The sequence below is a fragment of the Galeopterus variegatus genome, unplaced genomic scaffold, assembly GCF_000696425.1.
Source record: "Galeopterus variegatus unplaced genomic scaffold, G_variegatus-3.0.2 Scaffold1078, whole genome shotgun sequence".
NCBI lineage: Eukaryota > Metazoa > Chordata > Mammalia > Dermoptera > Cynocephalidae > Galeopterus > Galeopterus variegatus.
Window position 1 is genome coordinate 143,214 of NW_007727189.1, and position 11,611 is coordinate 154,824.

The 11,611-nt window shown below is 41.8% G+C and overlaps 1 protein-coding gene across 1 annotated transcript in view; it reads left to right on the top strand.

Moving 5' to 3' along the window:
• Positions 1 to 9,057, top strand: part of LOC103592053 (zinc finger protein 382-like) — a 26,469-nt gene extending 17,412 nt beyond the window's left edge. Inside the window, exon 4 of the mRNA XM_008574642.1 lies at positions 7,963 to 9,057. Within this exon, the coding sequence (XP_008572864.1) occupies positions 7,963 to 8,036 (74 nt within the window). The 3' untranslated portion in view covers positions 8,037 to 9,057. The remainder of the gene's footprint in view (positions 1 to 7,962) is intronic.
• The last annotated feature ends 2,554 nt before the right edge of the window (positions 9,058 to 11,611 follow it).

Sequence of the window (11,611 nt, forward strand, 5' to 3'; positions counted from 1 at the left end):
GCAACGGATCGCAACCCTCAGTGTTGCCCCCATACCGGACCGGGGACCAGCAACGGGATTGCAACCCTCGGTGTTGCTCCCGCGCCTCGCTCAGCCAGTGAGCGGGAACCGGTCTGTATGTGGGATCCGAACCCTCGGGCGGGAGCGCCGCCGCGCTTCCCAAGCGGCGCACTTATCCAGTGCGCCACTGGGCCGGCCCCCAAATGTGTCTGTTTTTATGCCAGTACCAAACTGTTATGAATACTGTAGCTTTGAAATATACTTAGAAATCAGGAAGTTGATGCCTCCAGCTTTGTCCATCTTTCTCAAGGTTTCTTTGGCTATTGAGGGTCTTTTGTGGTTCCGCATTTATTATAGGATTTTTTTTATACTGTAAAAATGTTTTTGGATATTTTATAGGAATTGCATAAAATCTATAGATCTCTTTGAGTAGTATGGATATTTCAACATTATCAATCCTTTCAATCCACAGACAGAGGATGTATTTCCACATATTTGTATCTGCTTTGATTTCTTTAATCAATGTTTTATAACTTTTAGTATACAAATATTTTATCTCCTTTTTCAGGTTTATTACCAAGTATTCTCATTGGTGCTACAGTAAATGTGATTGTTTTCTTAATTTCCTTTTCAGGTAGTTTGTTGTTGGTGTTTAGAAACCCTTTTCAGGTAGTTTGTTGTTGGTGTTTAGAAACAAAACCGATTTTTGTATGTTGATTTTGTATCCTGCTACTTTAGTGAATTCATTTATTGGTTCTAACGGTTTCTTTGTGTGATATTTTTTAAAGGTTTTCTACATATAAAATCATGTCATCTAAAAACAGAGATAATTTTAATTTCTCTTCTAATTTGAATGCCTTTTATATCTTTTTCTTTCCTAATTGCTGTGCCTAGAACTTGCAGTGCTATGTTGAATGGGAGTGATGAAAGTGAGCATCCCTGTCTTGTTCCTGATCTTAGAGGAAAAGCTTTTAGCTTTTTACCATTGAGTATGATGTTACCTGTAGGCTTTTCATATATGGCCATTATTGTGCTGAGTTAATTTTTTTCTATACTTAATTTGTTGACAGCTTTTATAATGAAAAGGTGTTGAGCTTTTTGTTTTCCTTGTTTTTTGTTTTTTGGGTTTTTTTGGAAGTTGGCAGATACAGGGATCAAACCCTGGACCTTGGTGTTATCAGCATGATGCTCTAACCAACTGAGCTAACCAGCCAGTCCCAAGGTGTTTTTTGTCAAATGCTTTTCCTGCATCCATTGAGATGATCATTTTTTTTGTTCATCATTCTGTTAATGTGGCATATTGCATTGCTTGATTAGCATATAGTTTTACTCCGTTTTGTGTTGCTATAACAGAAATACCCGAGACTGGGTAATTTATAAAGAACAGAGTTTTATTTGGCTTATGATTCTTGGACGGCTGCATCTGGCACGGACCTCAGGCTGCTTCCACTTGTGGTGGAAAGTGGCAGGTAGCCGGCGGGTACAAACAGATACATGGTGAGAGAGGAAGAAAGAGAGAGAGAGGAGGTGCCAGGGTCTTTAAAACAACAAGCTCTTGCGGGAACTAATAGAGCGAGAACTCACTCATTTATTCCTCCTCCACTAGGGAGAGCATTAATCCATTCATGAGGGATCTGCCCCGATGACTCAATCAGTTTCCAACACTGTCACATTGGGGATCAAATTTCCACATGAGTTTTGGAGGGGACAACACATCCAAACTCCATCACATATGTTGAACCTTCCTTTCATCCTTGGGGTAAATCTCATTTATCCAGGTGTATGCTCCTTTTAATGTGCTGTTGAACTCATTTTGTTGAAAATATTTGTATCCAAGTTCATAAGGGGTACTGACCTGTAGTTTTCTTTTCTTTTCTTGGCTTTGATGTTAAAGTGTTGCTGTCCTCTTAAAATGAGTTTAGAAGTGTTCCCTGTTATATTTTTGAAAGTCTTAAAAAAAAAAAAAGAAAGTCTTTAGGAATCAGTGTTAATTCTTCTGTAAATATTTGGTAAAATTTACATGTGAAGCCATCTGGTCATGGGCTTTTCTTTTTTGGAGAGGTTTTGATTATTGATTTAGTCTAATTATTTGGTATTCATTGGTTCAGGTTTTCTAATTTTTTATAATTCAGCCTTGATAGGTTGTATGTTTCTAGAAATTTATCCATTTTTTTCTAAGTTGTTGAGTTTGTTGGTGTATAATTGTTTATAATTGTCCCTTATGATCTTTTTTACTTCTGTGACATCTGTTGTAATATTTCTTCTTTTATTTCTGATTTTTTTATTTGCATCTTCTGTCTTTTTTTCTTATTTATACTATATTTGTTTTTCTTTTCAAAATGATAATTTAGTTTTTTTATTCCCTATTTTATTTATTTCTGCTCTAAGCTTTATTATTTTCCTCCTTCTGGTAACATTGGGCTTAGTTTGTTCTTCTTTTTCTAGTTCCTTGAGGTATAGCAGACCGACATACACACTGTGGGAATCCTAAAAGGAGAAGAGAAAGACCCCCTCCCCACTGGGGGTCTCAGTACATATCCCCCTAGATAAGGGGGGACTATTGTATAAACTCAATTTGAGTGTTATAAGATATTAAATGTAATCACCATGGTAACCACAGAGAAAATAACTGCAGAATATACACAAAAGGAAATGAGAAAGGATTAAAGTGTTTCATTGCAAAAAAACCAAACACAAAAGAAGACTACAATGCAAGAAATGAGGGCCAAAAAGATATAAGGTATATGAGAAAACAAGTAGGAAAATGGCCAAAGTAAGTCCCACCTTATCAGTAATTACCATAAATGTATATGGATTAAATACAGGAGAAACAGAAAATGTTGGGTCACTGGGGGGGGCCTAGGAGAGATCTGAGGAGGATGAATAAAGTGGACCACACTATAGGTGGAGAAGGAAGAGCCAAGAGCTCTCACAGGCAGTGCTATGCAGAAAGAACTTAGAAGAAAAAAATGTATGAGGAAGTTATCAAATTGTTTGCCATTGGATATGTTTGCATAACTCTCTGTGTGTCACCTTAGTGTTTTTTAATGAAGGCCACACTGCTTGTTGGGGCTTTTGGTGAAAGTTCTTTCATTTAAGGATACTTAATAGAGGAGCCAAGTTCTAAGTTTGTGTTGATGTAAGAGAAAGATCATTGTATAGGGGAGTTTGAGTGAGAACGATGAGATCCTGATAGTGTAAGTCCCTGGAAAGTACTGAAAATTAGTGGGAAAAGTTCAGAATTTCAGGGCTATGTAATTGATGGGGTCAAAGCTGAGATCTGTAAGGGCTGAAGAAAGACACAGCCAATATCTGGGTATGTTTATAAAAACTAGAGAATTATTCCACAGTATATGTGCATGATGAGAATGTGTAGGTAGAACAAACACAGGTCAAAGAAAAGTAGGGGGATTAAGCTGGCACAGGATTGATGGAGGGTCTGCTTCACAGGCTATTGGAGGGAGGGGCAGTGGGTTCACCTTCAAATAGTACCCTCCCCAACTCTAAACAGACTTTGGGACTGCTCTATCACTCCGTGATGCAGACGTGAAACTCTGCTCCAGAGTATTTACTTTCAATTTTAAGCTCTTTAAGCCTAAAAGTAGAGTCTTTCAAATAACGGAGAAGGATTTGTTGTTGTTGTTGTTTAAGTTCTGAGGACACTTAGTACACTGGGACTGAACTCGAGCGGGATTCCGTGCAGCATTGATTCCATTTTCTACTTTCTGTGTGAGTTGGTGCTCTTCCTCCTGCTTCCCTTCCACCTTGAGGGGAAACCATTTTAATCAATATTTGATAAAATCAGAGACATAAATCAGGCAAAGAAAACCTAGAATCTGTCCCATACAGGGTCTAACCTTTGCTTGTTTCTCTTCCCATTTCATAAAATCAATTATGTTAATGCTGAACACACAGTGAGATGAGAAATCTCAGGAGATAGTAGAACATTATCCTTCTAGAGAACCAGGTTGGGCAGTGCAGTTATCAGATTGAGAAATAGGGCTTTCGTCCCAAACTTGCAAGTTATTTGTGTGTGGTAGATGGCTCCAGGAAAATCCTACAGAGTGTTTCAGTGGCTCTGAATGAGCTTAAGAGAGTGCAGGATCCCTACAGGAAAGAGTCTAAAAGCACTTAATAAGTCAATCTCCCATATAAAAGGTCTCTGGGGCCTTTGTGATAGGGCTGATATGAAGAGCAATATAGAGTCCTAAAAGGCTATGATTGCAGGATGAAGCCCTGGCCTCCTTGATATTTATCCGAGGTAGTTGAGAGGTTATAACCACAAAAAAACCCTGCATAGGAATGTTTATAGCAGCTTTATTCATGATTGCCAATACTTGAAAGCAACCAAGGTGTCTTTTGGTAGGTGATGAATAAATAAAACTGTGATACATCCAGACAATGGAATAATATTCAGTGCTAAAAAAAAAAAAAAAAAGAGCTATCAAGCCATGAAAGGACATGGAGGAACCAAAAATCCATGTTACTAAGTGAAAGAAGACAATCTGAAAGGGCTACATACTATGATTCCAACTATATGACACTTTGGAAAAGCTAAAACTATTGGAGACAGTAAAACAACCTGTGGTTTCCAGAAGTTGGAGATGGGGGAGGGATGAATAGGCATAGCACAGAAGATTTTTAGGGCAGTGAAAATACTCTGTATGATACTATAATGATGAATACATATCATTATGCATTTGTCCAAACCCATAGAAGTACAACACAAAGAGAGAACTTTAATGTAAACTATGAACTTCGGGTGACTATAATGTGTCCCTGTAGATTCATCTATTATAACAATTGTACCACTCTCATATTGGGGAAGGCTGTGCATGTACAGAGGCAGGGAAATCTCTGTACCTTCCTCTCAATTTTGCTGTGAACCTAAAACTTCTCTAAGAAATAGTCTTTAAAGAAATGAATAGGTAAGGGCTGCCTGGTTAGCTTAGTTGGTTAGAGCATGGTGTTATAACACCAAGATCGAGGATTTGGATCCCCCTACTGGCCAGCTGCCAAAAATGAATGAATGAATGAACGAATGATTTGACAATCCATACAGATAACTTTCTTTATTTGAGTTTTTTTTTTTTTTTTGTCTTTTTTTCCGTGTCCGGCAACGGATACGCAACCCTCAGTGTTGCCCCCGTACCGGACCAGGGACCGGCAACGGGATTGCAAACCTCGGTGTTGCTCCCGCGCCTCGCTCAGCCAGTGAGCGGGAGCCGGTCTGTATGTGGGATCCGAACCCTCGGGCGGCATGCGCCGCCACGCTTCCCAAGCGGCGCACTATCCAGTGCGCCACCGGGCCGGCCCTATTTGAGTTTTTCAAGGAAGGAAAAATATAAAATACCTTTATCTGCCTTACAATGAATAATAGAGAAGGAACATAGACCTCCATTAGTTTATTGGAGAAAGACAGAGTATTCATGAGTGACAAATGTCTACAACTTGCCTAGAGAAAGGAGAGTGAGAATTGGGTCTTACTCTTGTTTTTTCTTTTCTTGTCTTTCAGTGCCAATCAGAGGCAAAAAGAATGAAACCTTGGTATTACTTTTTCTTAGCTAGAGTCTTTGGGGTCCAACTACCGTCTCATCTCTTATCATTTTCTTCCATTGCTCAACATGAAGTTAGCACTGTGTTGCCCTTTTGGGCCCCAGGATAGTCCCACTCTGCTAGATTTTGTCCACAATGCTGGAAGTGAAGTGGTGGAAGTCTCTCTGCTCTCCTCCTTAGTCTGAGGGCCTCTGTGACCCCATAGGCTATGTCAGAGGAAATCACTTCAGGGTCCTTCAGCCCTCCTCACCCACAGGGAAGGGTACAGAGAAAGGACTATCAGTATGAGAACTGAGATGTCTAGGATCACCTAGCTTCCTGACCTACCTGAGGGTTTTCTCCAAGGAACTTGATAACATCCACTCTGGAGTAAGTCTCAAAATATGGGTGGGTGAGGAAGGAAAAGTAGATGGTGGAATGGGCCAGAATCATCCTCTCAAATTAAAGTTTATATATTGTATTAGTCAGGGTTCTCCAGAGAGACAGAATCGATAGGATATGTTATAATTACATGAGAGGTATTTATTAGGGGAATTAGCTCACGCGACTGTGAAGAAAAGTCCCACGATAGGCCGTCTATAAACTGGATGCTGGTAGCGTGGTTCAGTCCACATCCAAAGGCCTCAAAACCAGGGAAGCTGATGGTGTCCTTGGTGTAAGTCCTGGAACACAAAAGCTGAAGAGTCTTGAGCTCTGATGACCATGGACAGGAGAGAAGAGTGTATCCCAGCTCCAGTGGATAGAGAGAGAGCTTCACCTCTTTCCTCTGTTTTTTGTTCTCTCCGGACCCCCAGAGTCCACTCAGACTCTCATACTAATCTCTGCTGGAAACGCCCTCACAGATGCTCCTAAAAAGATAGCTTTACCAGGTTTCTGAGCATTCCTTCGTTTAACCAAGTTGTCACCTAGAATTAACCTTCACCTGTATTAAAGCACTTGGAGAGATAAATTCCACCTTTGCCACACACAGCACTATAGTTTGCTTCTAGCACCTGTCAAAGGGAGTGAACCAAGGAAGGGGAGCTCTGAAGAGGCACTAAAATAATATCACTGACCTGCAGGGGGAGCCAAATTTCTGGCTTCCAAGAGGGGATGAAACTTCCCAGAAAGGGGCAATGTATGCTTTACAGCAAGCCCTGAGTGATGCATAATCAAAGAGACCCCACCCTGATGAGTCGTCCCAACTTCACGCCCAAGTGCACCTTCTGGGTTTCCTTCAGGTGCTTCTGACATATTTCTCCTTTGAGCTCCTTGCTAAGTCATTCCCTTAGTGACCAGTCAAGTCACTCTTTGTCTCCTTCTCAGAGTCATTTCCCAGACTCTCCACTAGGTAGGTTAATCAATCTCTTGATGAGTTATCTAATGGGCCCTTCCCAAGGGGGGGAATGTTCTAAGCCCTTTCTCAGGTTCTTCCCTAGCTGGAAATTTGCTGTACCTCTCACATCGGAGCCTCCTGGGTTCCTTCACCCATTCTTCTTCAGATACTTGATGCTTCAGCCCTGAAACACACAGGGTCATGGTTATTTTCCCTGAGGTTGTATAAGTGCCAGAGACTCTTAGATCTTGCTGACCTAAACCCTCTGGTGATGAATGTATTACTCTTTTGAAAGTAATACTCCAGCTGCTTCCAGATCTCCTTGCTGATATGAAAGAGTACAGACAGGAAGAGTGGATATTGGCATAAAGATTGGGAGGCCCGGGTGTACTGGGAACAGTCAGTGTCTGGAGGACTAAAGGTTTTCTGATATTTTTGGATCATGGAGAGTGAACCCCATAACTTTTCAGCTGCTTCTGAAACATTTGCCATTCCAGGTGTTAAATTTCAGTTGTGAGAGACTCTTCTTCATTCTGTGCTCTAGGGAAAGATACTTCACAGGTCTTGAATGGATAGAGAAATCAGAGGGAGTGAGATAGAGGATCAAAGGTCTATACCTGAGTTTGACATAGAAGCTGTGGCAGTGGCAGTATTCTAAGCAAGAACTGGAGCAGCAGTTTAGAGTAAGGCAGGGCTGGGATTGTGAAAGTACTGGGTGGTTATTCAGCCTGTATTAGGACTAGGGGAGTGTTAGATATGGAATAGGGGAAGACTTCAGTGGAGAACACTTACCAGAGACTAGGACGGTAGCCACCAATGACTTACTATGTAGAGGAAAGAGACGCCTGAAGTTCTGCTGTTCACAGTCTATAAGATTTTGGGACATTGGAGTTACTAAGGACTGTGCAGCTGCTCTGGTTTTTCTAGGATTCTCCAGAAAGGTTGATGGCTGTGATGTCCAGCTCTTTGGTAAGTGACTCTAAATTATTTTCAGAATTCACATACCCTCAGTTGTTTTGCAAATGATCTCTCTTTATATTATTTCCCCTTAAAAATCTGAAAATCCCTTCCCTTTATGATTGTATTTCCAGGTGCTACTGGACAACAGAATAAGGAAAAAGGAGTTACCAACTTTGATATGCCTGGTTGTAGCATCACTCCATAGAGAAGCCTCAGATGGACAAAGAATAAGAGCTGTTGCTGGCAATCACAGTATATACAAGTGAGAAGGAACAAATCCTCGCTGATGCTTGCATCCAGAAGGCTGAAATGGTCAGGCATTGATGGACAGAACAAGGAAAATCAACAGGGGTTCTCAGGAGATAAGAGTTCAAGGACAATGTTCTGCAAGTTTGGAATCAAGGCAGACTGTGTCAGAGTTAAAGTGTGCCTGGCGATGGTGAAGCACAGAGTATTAGGGAGGTGAAAGGAAAAACCAGTCAGTGGGACCCTGACCAGATAGGCCAGGTTGGGAAGAGATCAATATCATCAGAGAGTGAAGAGTCAGGTGAAGGGTGGGTCCAGAAACAACGTGAGGTTTGGTTGGGTAATCAGATCCAGCAACTGAATGGACTCCCGAGGCAGAAGATGCTCTATTAAAATATGAGATCCAGTGTCAAAATGAGTTCTGATAGCAGAGAGGTGCCTCATGGTGAGCATAAATAAAAAGGAAATGAGGAGGAGATTTGGTCTGTGGCATAATAAAAATATATATTTGGTCTTTGTCCCCAGTTCCTGGCATAGAGCTCCTAAAACTCTTGGAATCTCTTGAGTGATGAGTCTCTTTTGTATGCCAATGAAATGATTCATAAAAAGGAGGTCTAGATAGCCTTAAGATGGGGGCTGGTCACCAGAACGACCAAGCCATGATTAGAGGATTGGAACCTTCAGTCCCACCTCCATCCCTTACCCCCAACCACTGGGGAGTGTAGGCAGCTGGAGATTGAGTTCAATCATCAGTGGACAAGAATTTAATCAATCATAATGAAACATAATGAAACCCCCCATAAACCTCCTAAACTGCTGGGTTTGGAGAGCTTCCAGGTTGATGAAGACACCCATGAGTGCCCTGAGAAGGCATGGAAACTCCGTGCACCTCCCCTTTCCCCCATCCTTTAGTCTATGAATCTCTTTCATTTGGCCATTCCTGAGTTGTCCTTTATAATAAACCAGTAAATATAAGTAAAGTGTTTTCCTGAATTCTGTGTGTCATTCTAATGAATTATCACACCTGAGAGGGGCCTGTGGGAACCCTTCATTTATTGCCTGTTGGTCAGAAGCATGGGTAGCCCCTGGAACTTGCTACTGGCATCTGAAGTGGGGGCAGTGTTGTGAGACTGAACCTTTAACCTGTGGGATCTTGTACTAACTCTGAGAGTTAGTGTCAGAATTGAATTGAATTTTTGGACACCCAGTTGGTGTCACAGAATTGGAGGACTGGTGTAATAAGAGAGAGAGAGAGAAAAAAAAAAAAAAACCCACACAGGGTCTATAAGGGCAGATGACAGAAAGAAGTCAGAGTTACAGACAACCCAGACAGAGGAGCTGCGGAGCATCTTGCACTGGCTCTCCAAGAGCAGAAGATAAATTTCCCCAGACACCTACTGACCTCTGGAAGCCAAAGGGACACAGAGCATCTTGCACTGGCTCTCCAAGAGCAGAAGATAAATTTCCCCAGACACCTACTGACCTCCTCACAGCAACAGGTGTCTTGGTGCAACTGTTGTGAAATGCCTGTCTCAACAAAAAGCTTGCCAAGTAGACTGAATGACATAAGAGGAACAAGCTGCAGCCAGGAAGCAGAATGGAAAAGAGGGCCTGGCACACCTGCCAGAAGTCAATGTCCCTCGTCCTTGACCTCATGTGTGCCTTTTATCTATAACCCCAAGCTAACTTTCACTTTCTCTTTCCTATAGCACCTTACCTAGGTTCCTCTCCCATGTCGACCCCAGGCTACAAAGAGGCCCTAGAACTGCATAGCCCCCTGGTAGATAAAGGGAAATAGAAGAGAAGTAGGAAAGATTAATCAGCTTTTTCATAGAGAAATCAGGTCCCTAGTTACCTCAGCTTTTTTTCAGCAAGCTCTCCAAGGTAGGATAAAGGGGCTCTGGTTACTTGTAATGAAGTTAGTGTTGGAGTCAGCAGGACTGAAACCATGTTGGGACTTAAAACCACTTGGGCTATAGGCAAAGTTTAGAAAGGACAGTTTGTTTTTTTTTTTTCTCCACGCTTTCTTCCCACCCCCTGACTTTCTCATCTTGCTTGCTAAATAGGAAAACAAGGCTGAGAAAGCTAATTAGTACTTTGCAAAGCTAACAGTTCTTTCTTTGAGACTTGTAGAGTTTTGAGAAGTGAACAAGGCCAATGACTGGGAGCTGACCTTGGGTTCCAGCCATGTCAACGAGAGCTCTGTGAAGCAAAACTATGCAAAAGACTGCAGAAAAGATGATTTTACTCCAGAGCAAATCAAAATCTTGCAGGTCCCTAAGATAACAGCGAAGATGAGAACAGAAACCAGATGAGGCCTTGGCAAGACCTTGTACCTGACTCATAGACACAGACCCCTCATAGCTCACATCGTCTTCTCTCCTGCTTTTCACTTCCCCTGTTGCATTTCCTCTGGCTCCATCTCCTCAGTAAACCTGAGTCCTTGAGATGGCTTTAGTCTGGCCATTCTCCTTCAGGTTTACGGGAGAGATGGGTTAACCTAACATCTCTCCTCAGGTCAGCAGTGTTCCTGAATAAAAGCTGACTTCTATTTTCACCAACATCTGACTTTTGATTGGTTTGCTTTTGTCTGGGGGCAGGCAACCGGACCTGTGAGTTCAATATCAATTTTGGGGAGCCTCAGCCGGGAGCTAAGTGTGCCCTGTAACATTAGCAGCAAAGGAGTCTTATAAGAAAATAAGAAGAATGGCCTTTTGGGAGTAGATTCTTGCAAGGTTAGACTTTGAGGGTCTGAGGAATTAGGATGCATCAAATGGTCTACACATATAACAGGAAGGCTCACCCATGTACAGTGATTTGTAGTTACTAAATTCCATCATATGTGGTATCCCCTGTGAGACTCACATTATGCCTGTAATTATACAGGCCAGGAGGAAGAGTGTATGACTTAGGAGGTTAAACAATGTGCCCAAGTAAGGTCATGGAAGTTCTTTCTCCAAAACTAACCAATAGCCCTCCCACTACATCTCACGCTACCTGCTGACTCGTAAGACACATTGCAGGCCTCCATCATTCAGTTCCCCCGCACAATGGGAGAACTGTCCGAAGTTCTGACTCCTTTCTATGGTCTTTTTAAGGCTCTGCTTTCTGAGAGGGTCAGAGCCAGAAACTGACATCCTCAGATACAGGGAACCTGTGATCCCAGGAAAAGAGCAGATAAAGGGGTAACCTTTGGAGAGCCCAGGGCCGAACATGCAGACCCACCTATGTCATTCTGTTTTCCTTTTGTTGACACTGAAAGACAAACAAAGAATAAAAAGCCACAACCCAATTTTCAATTTCCTCTCTCTAAGCAAACTGCAGATTTATTATTTATAAATACACTGCTTTTCTCCATCAAAGTAATGAAGGTCTGTATTAGTTCCATATTATTCATTTTCAAAGTAGATTTAAAAAGTTTATAGTTGTCCTTCCTTGAGAAACTCAAATAAAAAGGCTGACCTGTATGTAGTCCTCAATTGATTTTTTTTTTTACAGTCAGTGGTCCTTTGCTGTGACCCACAGGAATGCAAT